This window comes from Saccopteryx bilineata, chromosome 2 (assembly GCF_036850765.1).
Source record: "Saccopteryx bilineata isolate mSacBil1 chromosome 2, mSacBil1_pri_phased_curated, whole genome shotgun sequence".
Lineage (NCBI taxonomy): Eukaryota > Metazoa > Chordata > Mammalia > Chiroptera > Emballonuridae > Saccopteryx > Saccopteryx bilineata.
In genome coordinates this window covers 376,738,086-376,754,829 of record NC_089491.1, presented here as the reverse complement: position 1 = coordinate 376,754,829, position 16,744 = coordinate 376,738,086, and the positions used below count along the sequence as shown (strand labels likewise).

The 16,744-nt window shown below is 52.1% G+C and overlaps 1 protein-coding gene across 3 annotated transcripts; it reads left to right on the top strand.

Moving 5' to 3' along the window:
• The first annotated feature begins 5,772 nt into the window (after positions 1 to 5,772).
• Positions 5,773 to 15,219, top strand: COPZ2 (COPI coat complex subunit zeta 2). Of its 3 annotated transcripts, XM_066255483.1 has the most exons (10): positions 5,773 to 5,914; positions 6,694 to 6,768; positions 8,340 to 8,421; positions 8,933 to 9,024; positions 9,473 to 9,528; positions 10,232 to 10,309; positions 12,313 to 12,364; positions 12,910 to 12,948; positions 13,581 to 13,696; positions 14,880 to 15,219. In XM_066255483.1, the coding sequence occupies exons 1-9, from the start codon at positions 5,804 to 5,806 to the stop codon at positions 13,632 to 13,634; spliced, it is 639 nt and encodes a 212-aa protein (XP_066111580.1). In that variant the 5' UTR covers positions 5,773 to 5,803; the 3' UTR covers positions 13,635 to 13,696; positions 14,880 to 15,219. The 3 variants fall into 3 exon arrangements, with proteins under 3 accessions (XP_066111580.1, XP_066111581.1, XP_066111583.1); XM_066255484.1 differs by lacking the exon at positions 13,581 to 13,696; XM_066255486.1 differs by lacking the exons at positions 12,910 to 12,948; positions 13,581 to 13,696.
• The last annotated feature ends 1,525 nt before the right edge of the window (positions 15,220 to 16,744 follow it).

Sequence of the window (16,744 nt, the reverse complement as noted above, 5' to 3'; positions counted from 1 at the left end):
TAAAAATAAAAATGAGATCCTATATACAAAGCCACTCATGCATAGAGCTGAGCGTGAGGTCCCGTTCTTGACTGACTCTCTCCGCCCACCTTCCAACCTTATTTTCCCAGAGAAAGCCAAATATGTGACGATGTGAGAGCTGCCCTTACGATGGTCAGCTGTTAACCCCCGGCAGACAGAGCACGGCCGATCTCACTTTCCTTCTGGAGGATACCACGAGCACACACATCCATGCCTCACATTCCACACACACCTCCCCCTCCTGACATTATAGCAGGAGGGATAGAGACTGTTACCCAAGGGAGCTGTTTCTTCTTGTCACATAAGAACAGATGCTGAAATCCTAGGACAGACAGCACAGAAATGTGGCAGCAGGAGAGTGAGTCAGAGGAAACAAAATGGTCTCACCTCCAAGATATACCAAAGTCCAGAGGGGAACCAGTTGGAATCACTTGCCTGGAGACTCCAAAGGGCAAGTAGGGTGGAGTGGGAGTGTGTGAGTGTGTGTGTGTGTGTTCCCAGGACCACGCCCACCCTGAAGGATGCAGAGTGCAAGGAAACATGCAGGCTGTGTTCTTTCTGAACCCACCTCTGGCTTCCTCGTCCTGGGGGGGGGGGCTCTCAGCTGCTTCCCTTCTGCTGTACTTGAATGTTTCTCAGGTGCTGCCAGGCTTACACTGCGAAGTCCTCTCTTAAGGTGATGCTCTGTGACAGACCCTGTCCCAGCACTGTGCGCACTTAGCTTATATATTTTTAATTTAAAAAAAAATTGGCCTGACCAGGCGGTGGCGCAGTGGATAGAGTGTCGGACTGGGATGCGGAGGACCTAGGTTCGAGACCCTGAGGTCGCCAGCTTGAGCAAGGGGTCACTTGGTCTGCTGAAGGCCCGCGGTCAAGGCACATATGAGAAAGCAATCAATGAACAACTAAGGTGTCGCAATGAAAAACTGATGATTGATGCTTCTCATCTCTCTTTGTTCCTGTCTGTCCCTGTCTATCCCTCTCTCTGACTCTGTCTCTGTAAAAAATTAATTAATTAATTAATTAATTGGTGTTGTTGTTGTTGTTGTTAGAGGCAGAGAAAGACAGAACATCGATCTGCTCCTGTCTGTGCCCTGATCAGGGATCGAACCAGCAACCTCCACACTCTGAGACGATGCTCCAACCAACCTAGTTATCCAGTCAGGACTTAATTTTTTTACTTATTGAATGATTTTTAGAAAGACAGAGGAAGGGAGAGAAAGGGGAGGAGGAAGGGAAGCAATCATTTGTTCTTCCACTTAGTTGTGCATTCATTGGTTTCCGTGTGTGCCCTGATCGGGGAATTGAACCCATAACTTTGTTGTTTCAAGACAATGCTCTAACCCAGTGAGCTAACCATCCAGAGCCTAAAATTTTTATTTATTAATTTGAGAGAGAGAGAGAGAGAGAGAGAGAGACAGGAATATCCATCTATTTCTGTATGTGCCCTGACCGGAGATCAAAGCAGCAACCTCTGCACTTCAGGATGATGCTCTAACCAGCCAAGCTATCCAGACAGGGCACTGAGCTTATATTTTTACATAGAATCTGATTAAATGGGCACCCTAGGCTGGGGACCCTGAGAAAAGGAAAGGAGTCCTGAGGTCTCTGTTGAGGAAATTTGGGGTGGAGCTGTCAATGAGAATTTCTTCCTTGGGAACTTTAACTTGAGGTCTCTGAATTTACATATTCACCCCAGCATTTAAGATGTAAAGAGATCCCGGTGATTAAAACTAGAGCAGCCAGGGCCTGACCAGGTGGTGGCGCAGTGAATAGAGCATTGGACTCGGAAGCTGAGGACCCAGGTTCAAAACGCCGAGGTCGCTGGCTTGAGCACAGGCTCTTCTGGCTTGAATGTTGACACCATGGTTGCTGGCTTAAGCCCAAGGTCACTGTCTTGAGCAAGGGCTCAGTGGCTTGGCTGGAGTCCCCCAGTCAAGGCATGTATGAGGAAGCACTCAATGAGAGGGGAAAACAGCTGCATTAGGCTTGCTCCTTGGTTTACAAGCTGTAAGCATTTTGCTTGATTAGTGCATGAGCACGTGGCAGTGCCACGTGTGGATAGTCTATGTAAGGCTATGGGTGGTTGCACTCACGGGAGATTGCGGATTGCCTGCCCACCTACCTGCCCACCTACTTGCCCACCTGCCCACCAGCCCACTAGCCAGCCACTGTGAAGGGCCATTTTTTGCTGTTTGTTTGCCTGAGAAGCAGTTTCCCCCTGACTGTTTGCTCGTCCGCCATTGGGAGAATCTATTAAATGGGAATGGCCAATGCTTTTTGGCTCCGCACTTTCTCTACTGTCTGTCCAAATCCAATGTGGACCTGCCTGGCCTTAGCCACTGGCATTACAGTGAGCAACTAAGGTGCCGCAACTATGAGTTGATGCTTCTCATCTCTCTCCCTTCCTGTCTGTCTGTCTGTCTCTCACTAAAAACAACAACAAAAACAAAAATACCATAAAAAACAAGAGCAGCCAAGAAAATGATAAGGATATTTTTGTGGCCCTTAAGCTTCCTTCCTTGATCTTTTTATGCCCTCCCCTGTGTCCCTCTCCCGTGCCTTCTAGCCCACTCTCCTGTAACTAGCTCCTCTCCCACCTCTCCCCAGGAGCCACACCAGCCCCAAAGTCCCCTAGCTTCCTAGGTCTTCTCCCTCTCTCCTTTCTTCTGCAAACTAACCCTCCCAATGTGGGTACCATGTACCGCACAAAAGCTAGGAAACACCTCTGGAGGCTTTCCTGTAAGTAAAAACCAAAAATGGACTAGTTCACAGAAATATTAAGGGGTCAAAATAAACCAGTATTTATCTTTTTTTGTGTGTGTGTGACAGAGAGAGGGACAGATAAGGACAGACAGGAAGGGAGATGAGAAGCATCAGTTCTTTGCTGTAGTTCCTTAGTTCATTGATTGCTTGCTCATATGTGCCTTGTCCAGGGGGCTACAGCAGAGCGAGTGACCCCTTGCTCAAGCCAGCAACCTTGGGTTTCAAGCCAGCGACCTTTGGGCTCAATCCAAAGGCCATAGGGTCATGTCTGTAATCCCACACTCAAGCGGGTGAGACTGCACACAAGCCAGATGAGCCCTTGCTCAAGCTGGCAACATTGGGGTTTCGAACCTGGGTCCTCCACATCCCAGTCTGATGCTTTATCCACTGCACAACTGCCTGGTCAGGCCAAACCACTATTTTTTATAACACACCAAGCTGGCATGACCATTGACATAACTTCCAATGACCTGGAAACCAAATAAAACACTACCTCTTTTCCCTCCATTGTACCAAAAAGTGTTAGATAATGTTCACTATTATAACTCTGACAGCCTGCAAGGGAGATTTGGGTGTGCCTCCTAAATCATCATAGGGGTTCAGTGGATGTTTTCATCAGATGTTTGCAGGGCTTACTGTTTCACCTCTTTCAGCTCTTTCTTCAATTGTCACTTTCATGAAGGCTTTCCCCAGGGTCACTAGAGAAAATGGCATTCTGCCCTGCTCCCCTAACCCCTCATGTTCCCGATCCCCATTCCTGCCTTATTAGTCTTCACAGCACCAATCAGCAACTTACATAATATCTACTTCGTTTATTATCTGTCTTGTACAGAAATGCATGCACACACACATTTGAATATAAGCTCCAGGAGAGCAAAGATTTTATTTTGTCTACTCTTGAAGCCCAGTGACTCAAAAAGTACCTGGTACATAGTAAGCACTCAATAAATATTTGTACAGCACGTAAAATATAGTTTTATTGCCTGGCCAGGTGGTGGCACAGTGTATGGAGCATGGCCTGGAATGCTGAGGACCCAGATTTGAAACCCCAAGGTCGCTGGCCTGAGTAGACTCATTCGACTTAATTGCAAGCTCAATAGCATGAGCACAGGGTCATTGGCTTGAGCGTGGGATCATAGACATGACCCCATGGTTGCTGGCTTGAAACCCACGGTCACTGGCTTGAGCCCAGAGTCACAGGCTTGAGCAAGGGGTCATTGGATCAGCTAGAGCCCCCCAGTCAAGGCACGTAAAAGAAAGCAATCAATGAACAACTAAAGTGAAGCAACTGCGAGTTGATGCTTCTCATCTCTCTCCCTTTCAGTCTGTCTCGTGCTAAAAAAATTAAATAAAACGAAATAATGTTTTCATTGATAAGTACATTTTAATTATTTGTTTAAAATAGGTAGTCTGTGAATATTTAAACAACTTCTTCATCCTGAATTCATTTATTCATTCACTTGCTCAAAACAAACAAAAAAAAAACGCTTATTCAGGAGCTCTTGTGTCAGGACCTTTGGAGAGGGGTACAGTATTCCACAGTGAGCAATACAGATACATTATTTCTGTTCTCATAGGACTCAAAGTCTGGTGGAGAGAAGGGTCCTACACATTTGTAAACAAATGAATAAAATAATATTTAGAGATTGAGAAAATGATAATGTAAGAAATAAGTAGGGCACTGAGTTAGAGATTGTGACAGGTGAGACCTCTTGATGGATGTCAGAGAGGGCCTTTTGGGGATGACACGGAAGTCAAGAAGACTTGATACTCTTCAGCTGAGGAAACCCCCCTTTGGCAGTCATCTGGGAGAAGTGCGCTTGGTGCCCAACATAAGAGGCCTTGAAGAGAAGAATGAGGAAGAAATGTTGAGTCTGAAATTTTGATCCTATCTCCATTCAGCTATTTATTAGCTATATGATCTTGGAAAGGTCTGGCTCCCTTTCCTTAAAATGCAGGTGACTGACCTGTGGTGGCACAGTGGATAAAGCGTCGACCTGGAAATGCTGAGGTCGCCGGTTCAAAACCCTGGGGTTGCCTGGTCAAGGCACATATGGGAGTTGATGCTTCCAGCTCCTCCCCCCTTCTCTCTCTCTGTCTCTCCTCTCTCTCTCCCTCTCCTCTCTAAAATGAATAAATAAAAATAAATAAAAAAAAATAAAAATAACTGACATTTAAAAAAAAAATGCAGGTGATAATACCAACCTCACAGGTGTGGGTTATATTAGGTAATGTATGAATGTGGACATGCATGATAGCTTTACAGGTAAATGGATAAGTGCTGCGAACACTGTAGTGTTGGAGTGTGAATTTCCCACTGGCCTTGAGCAACCTGAAGGGAAAGCCTGTCCTCTGGTACACTTAGACCAAAGAAACCAAAGCAGGCAAAGCCTGACACCCCTGGTGGAGCACTTGTGCTGCTTGGCGTCTGTCTAGCTTCAGACTGTGTCCTGCCTACATCTTGGGAGACCAGAGGGTCCCCAGGGGCCACGGCTTACTGGGAGGGAAGTAGAAGGAGAGAACCTGTTCTGCACAGAGGGTCTCTCCAGAACTGTCCTTATCTGCTCTGCTATCACTTGTCCCTGAGACCTAATTATATTTGTCCCTATGGTACCTACCAGTAGTTAAGAGACAAAACTGGACGTGGCCAGTGCTTTCTGCTGGCTCCAGGATAGCTGGCAGACGCCAGGGCGAACCAAACCCACAGGCCAGAGAGGAGACAGGAGGGGACGGCCAGGGGGCTGGTCCTGGGACAAACTGAGGAGGGGCTCTGGACTTTAAGGAAGGGAAAGGAACCGTGAACGAGAGAGAAACGAGAGGTGGGGGAAGGAGAGCTGGGGTGTGGGGCGCAGGGAGGAGGGGGCGGGAAGGGAAAGAGGGAGGGCGATAAGGAGGAGAGTGCCACAGGGAAAAGGAAAGGCAGGGAAGAGGGGAGGGCGGTGGCCTCCCGTGGCGGGTGGGGGGGTTGGGGAGGCGGGGCGGCGGGAGGCGCTGTCAGCGCGAGGCGGCGAGCGGAATGCAGCGGCCGGAGGCCTGGCCACGTCTGCACCCGGGGGAGGGGGCCGCGGCCGCCCAGTGCGGGAGCCCAGCACCCTCCGCCCGAGCCGGAGAGCCCGCGGGGTCGCGGGTACGGAGCAGGCGGGCGGGCGTCGGGGGCCGAGGCGGCAGGAATCAGGACTGGGGTGGGGTTGGGGGGGTAGCCAACTCACAACTGGCACGCCTGGCGCCGGGAACTTGGTGCCACCGCTGAGTGCCCCAGGGAGGGGGCCGGACCGGGGTCAGCGAGAAAAGTTCCTGCGGGCGCTGACTTTCCAGGAGGCCTGTCCTGAGTCCTTGGGGGCTGAAGTTGTGGATCACTTTGGAGCAGCGATGGGGACAGCTTGGGGGTTGGGGCGGTTGAGATTGGGCAGGGAGGGGAAAGGAGTAGCGGGGCCGCCCCCGCCCCCAACTCGAGCTCCCAGGACCGGTGGGCGGAGGATCGTGCTCTGGAGCCCACCGCGTCTGGGGGCCGAGGGCTCGCTCAGAGAGTGGGTCCAGCCTGAGAGCCGAGGTCAGCTGGAAGGAGAAGGCGCACCGCTGTCCCCCCGGCCCAGGTTCTGTGATACACTCCGACTCGGGCTCTGGAGCAGTCAGTGCATGACAGAACTTGGGCCCGGGCGGACCTTCCGCACCCAATGTGCAGAGCGCCACCGGGGGCCTGCAGTGGAACATCTGCCTGGGAGTGGAACGGGACCAGAGTTGGCCCATGTGGCACAGGGTTGGGCCAGAACCAGCTATGGACCTTGGGGTTGGGGTCACTGGAGCCTGAGCATGGACTCCTGGGGCCAGCAGACCCCATGAAGCCAATGACAGGGGCATCTGCCTCGAGTCAGGGGTCAACGGAGAAACCCTTTTACCCCATGTCAGTTGCAGGAACCATCCCTCTACACCATCAAGGCTGTTTTCATCCTAGATCATGACGGACACCGCCTGCTGGCCAAGGTAATCTTCCGCTCTCACCAGCGGGATCCTGAGGAGGGCTCCTGAAGACGGCGCTACTGCCCCAGGAACAGAAAAGTTCCTACCCAATGACTCTCCAGTCTCAGGAAAGAGACCGCACTGTGAGCTCTGTGACTCAGAACGACTCAGCTTAGACCCTCCAAAGGCCATTCTGTCCGTCCTCCTGCCTTGTCAGACTGCTGGCCCCTGAAGGGCGAGTGTGTCTTCCCTGTTTCTAATCATGTCCCCTGAACTGTTTTCATAGTCCTTTCCATTAGCCAGCTGGACTCTGGGCATGGAAGGGACATCCGGTCAATGGACTGTTGAGCCTGGAGCCCAGAAGTTCTAGTCCCCAAATTCTAAACAAGCGACCTCCACTTTTCTTCTACAGCTTAGTAAACACTAAGGATTTAGTCTGAATCGAAGAATTTAGAATCAGGATTTTGGAGACCATGTAATCCAACTCTCACAAAAGAAAATGCAGTCTAGAGAAGCTTGTGAGTTGCCTGAAGTCACAAGTGTTAGTATCAAAACAGGGATCTGAACTCAGGTGTTTTGACTTAGAGCTCAGGAGGGTGCCTTTGACTGCACAGACTATTCAGTTATCTGATATCCATCCCAGTGAACATGGCCTGGGGAAACCAAGCTAGGGTAATCCGAAAATAAATGTCTACCATCAACACAATTGACGACAGTAGAGATATAGCATCTGAACTAGCTATGAAATACATTATAAATTTTTTTGTTTGTTTAAGGCTGAAACATTGTGTCTTCATGCCTTCAGTGGCCAGGAGGGAGACTACTAATCTGTCTACAGTTGTTGGGGTGCTAAATGGCATAATCCCACATCCAGAAAATTGAAAGCGGAGCTCCCTGAACCTTGCCCCAGCAGATGGTCAGAGGTGGCTCAGCAGCGCCAAAGGTTTTAGGACCTCCTTCCAGCAGGACACATCCATGTTCAGGTTAAGAAACTGCGTCAGAGAGGGGCTCACCAAACCCTGTAGGCTACCCAGCAAGATAGTATTGATTTAATTGTGCAATGTATGCCGGAAAGTTTTCCTTAGATACTTGATCTTCATAACTCTACCTAAAGTCAAACCATCCGTGGCATTGAGTCCCAGTTCTGCCCCTATTATAACTGTGAGATGACAGGGAAGTTACCTGACTTCTTCACGCCTCAGTTTCCCCATCAGTACAATAATGATAACAAAGTAGCTGTTAGGATTGTTCTTGTTGTGATGAAGGACCCCAGGCTCTGCCTTCTTTCCTGTAGACTCGAGTTCTTGTAGCAGCAGTGTGACTCGGTGGCCGCACCAATCCTCAGCACGCCGCACACCTGCTCAATGTACAAAAGCCTCCAGGAGAAGATTCCAAAAACAGGCCCCAAAATTTCTCTACTTTGTATTGTTTTCTTTGCTTAGAATTTGTGTTTCTAAGTAAACAGTGAGCAGTCAGGCCTGGAGGGCAATAAAGAGCTGGGGCACTTGGTCAGCACCAACTGTTCCCTGCCACCCCTCCATGGAGGAGCCAGGCTCTGGAATGGCTGTCATCCCTTCTCCTTCCCTTTCTCATAGTATTATGATGACACATTTCCCTCCACGAAGGAGCAGATGGCTTTCGAGAAAAATGTCTTCAATAAGACAAGCCGGACTGACAGTGAGTATGCTCCTCTTCCTCGCCTAGAGTTCAGATGCGCGCTATTGGCTTCTCCATCTGGGCACATCTGTCCCTGTCGGCCTTGCACACCTGCAGGGCATTTCCTTTTCTTCGGAGAGTCTTTTTCCTCTCCTTCCCGGCTGTTATCTCTACCTCTGGGGAACCTGCACCGCCACCCCTCTCAAGCCTCCCGCACCCAGACCTCTCTCTCAGGGGAAGAGTTGTGGGTCCCCTACCAGCCTGAGACCAGTCCAAGGCATTGCACATGGTGTGAGGGGGTGGGAGGTCGACCTTGCACTGGGTTTGTTAACTCCTCAGAATGAGGCATCACTAGAAATAGAGGGGGAAGGACATGAGCAGCCTACCTGGAGTGTCCCCAGTGCTAGTCTGCTAGTCTTCCCCAGGGTTCCCTGGGAAGGGAAGAAGGAAATAGGGGGAGAGGCGCAGAGCTGGAGGCAGGGAAGAGGGCCAGGCAGAGGAGGCCAGAACTGAAAGTCCCCTCCACTTCTAGGTGAGATTGCATTTTTCGGGGGCATGACCATCGTCTACAAGAGCAGCATTGACCTCTTCCTGTATGTGGTGGGCGCATCCCATGAGAATGAGGTGAATTCAAGAGGTTGGGGTACAAGGAGGGTCTGGCCGTGGGGGAACGGCTTGGAATCTGGGGTGGAAGCTGGGTTCTACAGGCTTACCATTGGTACCCCTCTGTCTAGACTTGAGGTCAGAGCAGCCAGAATGGCTCTGGGAAAAGACATACCCATTATGCCCCTAAGGTTCCTTAGGAACCAGAAATGAGTTCTCTGCAGGAGCCTTTGTTGTTGTTGTTTAAACATCACTGGAGCAGGATACACTCAGTGTCCCACAGCAGGGCACCCCAGTGCTTCCCAACCTGTACACAGGAGGTGCCCTCCAAGGTCAAGCTGCAGTCAGTCTCCAGCCTTGTTGTCTCTGGAAGGGGACAATTGCTCACGCAGGTAGACTCAGGTTTCCTTTCGGCCTTCTCAATTTCAAGCTCTCTCATTTTCCTCCTCCCACATCCGCCCACCCCCAGCTGATGCTCATGTCTGTTCTCACCTGCCTGTTTGAGGCCCTGAACCACGTGCTAAGGTGAGTGAGGTCCTCTGCCCTTCAGGGCCCCCACCCCCCAGGCCTTGTCACATCACAGAGGGAGGGCCCTCCCTCACTGCTTTTGTCCTGATGTCCCTGCGAGACTAAGAATGGAGCCAGAGCACCCCCTTTCCAATGCCCTTTACCCAACCACCGTGGTCTCACCCGGAGCAGAGCCACATGAAGGTATGGCCAGAACATGAGGTTTAGAGAAGCTCAATGACTTGCCTGAGGTTACAACCTGTTTCTATCCAAACAGAGACTCAATCAGGTTTTCTGACTTGAGGCTCTGGGTAGTTTTCACTGGACCCTTATTCAGTTATCTGGTGTCTATTCCAGTAAGCGTGACCTGGGGAAACCAAACTAGGATAGCCCCAAAATAAAGAAATTCCCCAGTCAACATAATGAACTCTGCTAGAGCTATAGCATCCCAACTAGCTATGAAATGCACTAGGGGTGCCATGGTGGCCATGGTGTCTATGCCCCAAGTCAGGGAGGTTGGGCAAGGAGGGCTTAAGGAAGTAGGCCTGTCCTCTGCTCAGGACTCCCTGGCATAGGAGGCGCCCTCACCACCCTCGACCTTGCCTTTCCCAGTGCTGGCCGGGGGTGTGGGGGTATGTGTGGGTGGAGAGGGGAGTCTGTGCACCTGGGTGGGCACCTGGCCCGCTGGCCTGGAGTGGCTCAGGCGCTGTGTCTCCTGCAGGAAGAACGTGGAGAGGCGCTGGCTGCTGGAGAACATGGATGGAGCCTTCTTGGTGCTGGACGAGATTGTGGATGGCGGGTGAGCAGGGGAGGTCAGGACACTCCCAGGGGGACGTGCCTCTGAAGTCATCAGCTCTAATTTGCACCCAGCACACTGTTGGCTCTCTTTGGCCAACTTCTCCCTCCCTTCCCCCAACACATTCCCAGTGATCTCATCCCCCCACCCCACTCATGAGGATGGAGGTTGATGTCAGTGTTAGCCAAAGCCAAGCAAATAAGAAAGGAAGCTGATGTCCAGCTATGGCTGACTGTTGACTAGGCAGGGTTTGGGAGCAATGGTTTGCTCTCCAGGGCCCAGGCAAAGCAGGTGGCAGACACTTGGCCCTCCCTCGAAGGACTTCATTCCAGCAGAGCCCTGCTGCCTCCACACCGCCCACTCTTGGAGCTTCCTTCCGGCCTTGGCTAGATATGTGACCTGGGCCACTTACTTATTCTCCCTAAGCCTCACTTTATTCATCTTTCAAATGGGCACGATAAAGGAATTACCTCACAAGATATAGGGATTAAATAAGCTGATGCAGCCCTGGCCGGTTGGCTCAGTGGTAGAGCGTCGGCCTGGCGTGAGGAAATCCCAGGTTCGATTCTCGGCCAGGGCACACAGGAGAGGTGCCCATCTGCTTCTCCACCCCTCCCCCTCTCCTTCCTCTCTGTCTCTCTCTTCCCCTCCCGCAGCCAAGGTTCCATTGGAGCAAAAGATGGCCCGGGTGCTGGGGATGGCTCCTTGGCCTCTGCCCCAGGTGCTAGAGTGGCTCTGGTCGCGACAGAGCGATGCCCCAGATGGGCAGAGCATCGCCCCCTGGTGGGCGTGCCGGGTGGATCCCGGTCGGGCACATGTGGGAGTCTGACTGCCTCCCTGTTTCCAGCTTCAGAGAAATGCAAAAAAAGAAAAAAAAAAGCTGAAAAAAGCTGATGCTGGTGAAGCTTATGTTCTCCTTCAATAGATGTCACCTGCAATTGGGATGCTATTAAAATCTTAGGAAGGTGGGTGCTCTTATGAGAAAGATTGGTCAGTGAATTCCCATGGGGGCCAATAATTGAAGACAAAAAGAAGTTCTGGCTTTGGGGCAAACGATAATGGAAACTGATCATCTTAGAGACAGCCACATGTCTCTACCATTATACCCATTTTAGAGGTAAAGAAAACAGAGGCTCAGAGATTCAAGTGACTTGCCCAAGGTCACATGGCAGGGCCAAGATCTAAAACCATGGGCATGGTTCAAGATTGCAGTCTTTCTGTGGCACTGTGCCACATTCCTGGGGAGCAGGGAGCCCTGGGAGATGGGGTACTGGGGAATGCCTCCCCCTTCCCTCCCAACTGACTGCCTGCTAGCTACTGCACGGCCTTGTTGCTAATTAGTGGGGCCCAAAAGGGAGTGGAATAAGACCAGGTTTTGTGGAACCAGAAGTATATACAATTTGGTGGACCTTCTTTAAGAAAAGCACACACCCACAGACACACTCACACACAATTACAAAGTGAGGCGCAGGGCCTATGATGAGCCCATACAAGGGAGGACGTAAACTTTATAATCTTCTGGGTCCGTGCCCCCAGCAGGCCCAGCGTCTGCCCCTTGAGTAGCTCACAGTCCCCCTCCAGGGAAATCAGGGAACTGTCAGCAGAGTCACTGCCTCAACCAGAGCACTGGCCTGGGATCCTTCTGTCTTTATGGGGGAAAAGCCTCTGCTTGAGGGAGCCTGGCTCCGAGGGTGCCCGGAAAACGCTCTTGAGAAATGCTTCTTCACCCCTGCTTTTGAAACCCTGATTGTTCTGGACTGGACGCACTGTTTCACAGTTCTTGCCCGATGACAACCAAGTGTGTGGGCACCAAGTTTGAAGTGTGCGAATCAGAGCTGAGAGCTCTCCACAGTCAGGGAGTTTGGAGTTGAGCAGTATTGGTGGGAACGTCCCCCAGAAGGGAGTGTTGCAGGACATGGTGAGGAGAGAAGAGGCTTGGCAGGGGAGGCGGCAGAGGGGACGATTGTGTCACTGATCTTCTTCCCGGTTTCTCTCTCACCTTGTAGCGTGATTCTGGAGAGTGACCCCCAGCAAGTGATCCAGAAAGTGAATTTTAGGGTAAGAGTCTTTCTGTATGCCCCCCGTCTCCTCTGGGCTGCCCTCCTGTCCTCCCCGCCCCCTGTCCTCCCCGTGTGGGGGGCTGCCAGGGCCCAGCCGTAGGAACCCAAGTTCCTCTAGCAGAAACAGCTACTGGAGCCATGCACTTGTGTGGGGGTGTCAGTAACAGAGATCTCCTGTCACTATCCTTCCTGGTGGGGAAATAAACTCTAGAGATACCAAGTGGCTGCCTTGGCCTTGAGGCTGGGGAATGGGGGTCCAGATGGCACCGCCCTGCCTAGTTTGGCTCTCCTGTATGAATTGAAACCTTTTCTCCCATCTTTATTCCCTTCGTTCCCTTATTCTCCCTGCACCCCAGAGACAGGGCCCTGGGGGTCCTGGCTTCCAATGACAGGGTGCAGTGCTTCCACTAACTGGCGATACAGGGCAGTTCTGGGTCCCCTACCCACTGCCTCTCTCACTACCGCCCACGCCCCTTCACCTCCCTTGCTAACCCCGACGCCTTCATCCCGGCCTGACGACCCTCTGACACTGCTTCCTTGCAGGCAGATGACGGAGGCTTGACTGAACAGAGTGTGGCCCAGGTAGGCCCCCAACAGCTGCCTCGGGCTAGAGGAAAAACAGCAGAGCTTCCCAGGGGGACGCAGTGGGGGCTACCAGCATGTGGGAGGCATGAGGCAGTGACAAGCCATCTGTTGGACAGAGTCACAGGAGGCTTCTAGAAGTCTCCAAGGTGGTGTGAGCTGGGCATTAATAATTGATGCAAGCCTTTCTGGCAGCCCACCTCATCTCTTGGCTTGATATTGTTAGATTGAAACCCTGGGGTAAATTGCCCACCCTGGAGATGGCTGGGTCACTTGTCCCCCCAAAGCAATCTGGGGACTCAGACCTCTGATGCTTCCCCTAGCCTGGAAAGGACAACAAATAATCTTCCTCCAAACCCTCACCCCTCAATGTTAAGGTACAAGCTGGAGTTGTTAAGGGACCCTTCAGCCCATGGTCGGATCTAACTTTCTCCAATCCTCACTTGCCACCCAGCCCCTGAATGGCCTGACTGTGGAAAAGTCCACTCCGCCAGCCCCCTGCCTGGTCCTAGCTGGGAGTGCATGCGGGGGAAGGGGGAGGTCCCTGGATCTGTGGCTCGACTGGTTTCCCAGCTTCGCAAACTTCCTGCTTATCAGGCTGCCTGCTTGACCTCTGTTCTGTCTGCCTGCAGGTCTCTCTGCACAGACTAATCCTGATTGTGTGGAGCTTCCTGCCTTGGCACTAACTACCTCCTGCTGCGATGGCCCAGGCCGGGATGGGGGTGTGACATTCCGTGTGGAGCCCCAGGTGCGGTGTCCACATTCGTGTCACTGCCCCAGTGACACCTTGTGTCACTTGCCCCAGTGCCTCACCTTGGAGCTCACCCAGCCCCCCCCCCCCCCCCACCTGGTTCTCCAGGCCTCCCCGTCCCTTGCTGGGAGGAATGCAGCCGCCTGCCTGCTTTCAGGGCCAGGGAGGTGAGGGAGCAATGAGCAGAGCAGATCAGAACACAGGGTGGCTGTGGCTCCTCCCGGTACACATGCTCCACTTTACTACCTGGAATCGAGTGACCTAGGGCAAGTTACTCAACCTTTTGGGGACTTGTATCAACACAGCACACTCCTCATCGAGTTATTATTAGAATTAGATGAGCTAATGTATGGAAAACTCTTTGCACGACTCCTGTTTTTCCAGTGGGGGAAAGAATGAAGGCAGCATTTTTCATGGAATTCTGGAGTAAAAGTTGCAGGTAGTGCTTGGGAGATGAAATGAGGAGAAAGTTAGATTCTGGTTAGGAGAAGCAGGACAACCTCCAGGGCCAGGCTGTCCCTGAGAGAGGAAGGGAGACCATGCAGGAAGAAGGGACGAAGAGTTTGGGACAAACCTTCAGAAGGGACTAATGCTTGGTGGCTGGAGTTGCCACCACGCTGGCATTGTGTGTGTACATTCGTGTGGATTGTTTCCTCAGCTGCGTGTGATAGTGACCAATCTGAGTGCAGGTGTCCTGTGGCAGTGTCTGGCCAGCCACAGTTTGCCAGCTGTGCCACATCAGCAGTGGGTTGGGGTGGGATGCCGGAGGACACACTGCCCAAGGCCAGACCTAGAGTTTTGCTGAGGTATCTGGGCTTAGGAAGTGTCAGGCCTGAGCCCAGTTTCTGCCTGGACGTGGCACTGTGGGCGGGAGCTAGCATGACATGGTATGGGAAAGTGGAGCCCACGGCCACACCCACCACCTCAGATGCAGAAGCCAGAGGATTGGGCAGGCTTGGGGCCTGGGCTGGGAGCTGGCTGCAGCCAGTTTGGACTGCTCTTTGGACAGGATGGCCTGTCCCCGCTTAAGTCAGACAGAGATGAGTTGCTGCCACCTAGTGACCACAAGATGCAAGGACACTTAGAAAGGGTGGGCTGTAGACCTCCCTCTCGCTGCAATATCAAAAAGCATTTGACATGCTCCCTAATCCTTTCTCTCAACCTTCCTCCCCACCCCCAGGTTCTTCAGTCTGCCAAGGAACAAATTAAATGGTCGTTACTGAAATGAAGGTTGTGCATTCGAGGCTCCCTGCCCCCAGACAATTTCCCTAATTCTAGCAAAAACTCAAAGACTGACCCCAAGGGACAGGACAGACCCCTCTGTATCCCCAGGACCTCACAGAACCGACACCTCGTTCTCTAGCTAGGGACTCCGAAATGAAAATATTTGGCTTTAGCACTGAGTCACCCCTTCTCATTGCCCTGGCCTGCCCCTTGGGCGGTGAGAACCAGCTGAACTGCATTAACTCAGACCTTAGGCATCTCTGATCCCAGCGCCCTAATAAACCTGCTTTGGTCTCCTGCCAACGGTCTCCTTTTCCTGGGAAGTGTGTGTGTGTTCTGTTAAGCGCTCCTGCACCCTTTGTGCCTCGTCTTTAGGATGTCCATTATCAGGCGTATCCCAGTGGTTGTGTGACTGGGGAGAGGAGGGTCATGGGAAAGGGGACAATTTAGCATAGCGAGAAGGGTGACATGAATACGACGAGGGCCCATATGTGGTTGTATGATCGTGTGACACGGTAAAAGTAATAACGGGAGGAACGAAGCATATTTGGAAGAAGGAGACAAAAGATGATACCCACGTGGTGGACCCGCTAGGAATTCTTTTGAGTCACTTTTCTATTACCAGCCTCCAGAAGGGAAGGGCGTAAGGCTTCCTCTGGACAAACTGAGGAACAGCACGCCTGTTTTTCTTGGCATGCCTGGGACTGCGGAATTCCTATACTGGCATAGACCCTGGGCACTGGAGCTCTGCAAGCTGGCCATGGCTGGACCTAGATGCTGGAGGCTAGGAAGCATCAGCTAACACCCCCTCCCCAGCCCACGAGCATATGTGTCCAGAGCACCCAGTGCACTCCAGAGGGTGTGGATAATTGCAGGTCCGTTGGGATAGAAGGACGAGGAGGGACCCCATGGGCAAACGGGAAGGATGGAGCGACTTTCTGGGCTACGCAACTCCTCTTTTCTCTCCCCATCCCAGCACCCCTCGTTTCTCCCGTTTTCTCTGACGTGTACACTTCTTGAGTCCATGTACTTAAGTCCTTGAGAGTGCCTAATGCTCAGTCCCCTGAGAACTTGTTTCCCTGGATCTCTTGCTAACTGAAACCGCCAGTTTACGCTTCGCTCCGGCCCCGCCCCCACCCCTCGCTGGCGAGTGGGATGAGGGGGATCTCCGCCCCATAAGCGCATTCGCGATCCTGTAGCGCCACCTGGAGGGACAGGTGGGAAACGCGCTCCCTCTGGATCCAGCTCTTCTGATGAACTCCGCTCCGCAGGACCGGACCGACCTGGGCCTCTCTGCAAGATCACGGTGGGGCTCCTTTGCAGGTGACTGTCACCGTGACAGCGTTGCACTAGCAACCAGCATGCTTGATCCGATCCGTCCCACGAGTTCCGCGCCAGCGCGGGCACAGGAATTTCCGCCGGCCGTTACAGTTAGAAAGCGGTGAGCCCTGGGCGTTAATTGAGGTTGTCCCTGCGGGTTTAACGTCCTCCATTATAAAACTCTCTTAAGATTGGTTATTTATAATGGGCATGACTACTTCTGTAATTAGAGAAAACGACAAAGGTATAGTTATGTAAACATATATATTGTAAACACTGCACAACCCATTCTAGTAAGTAATGCAAAAAGGCAACTCTAAAAAGAAACAAAGAGGCCTGACCTGTGGTGGCGCAGTGGGATAAAGCGTCGACCTGGAAATGCTGAGGTCACCGGTTCGAACCCTGGGCTTGCCTGGTCAAGGCACATATGGGAGTTGATGCTTCCAGCTCCTCCCCTTTCTCTCTCTCTGTCTCTCTCCTCTCTCTCTCATTCTCCCTCTC

Bases quoted from the DNA above. Each gene is read 5' to 3' on its own strand.
- COPZ2 (XM_066255483.1), top strand. From the start codon at position 5,804: ATGCAGCGGCCGGAGGCCTGGCCACGTCTGCACCCGGGGGAGGGGGCC. The intron at 6,769-8,339 runs GTAATCTTCCGC...CCTTTCTCATAG, and splicing joins GACACCGCCTGCTGGCCAAG to TATTATGATGACACATTTCC. The intron at 10,310-12,312 runs GTGAGCAGGGGA...CTCACCTTGTAG, and splicing joins GACGAGATTGTGGATGGCGG to CGTGATTCTGGAGAGTGACC.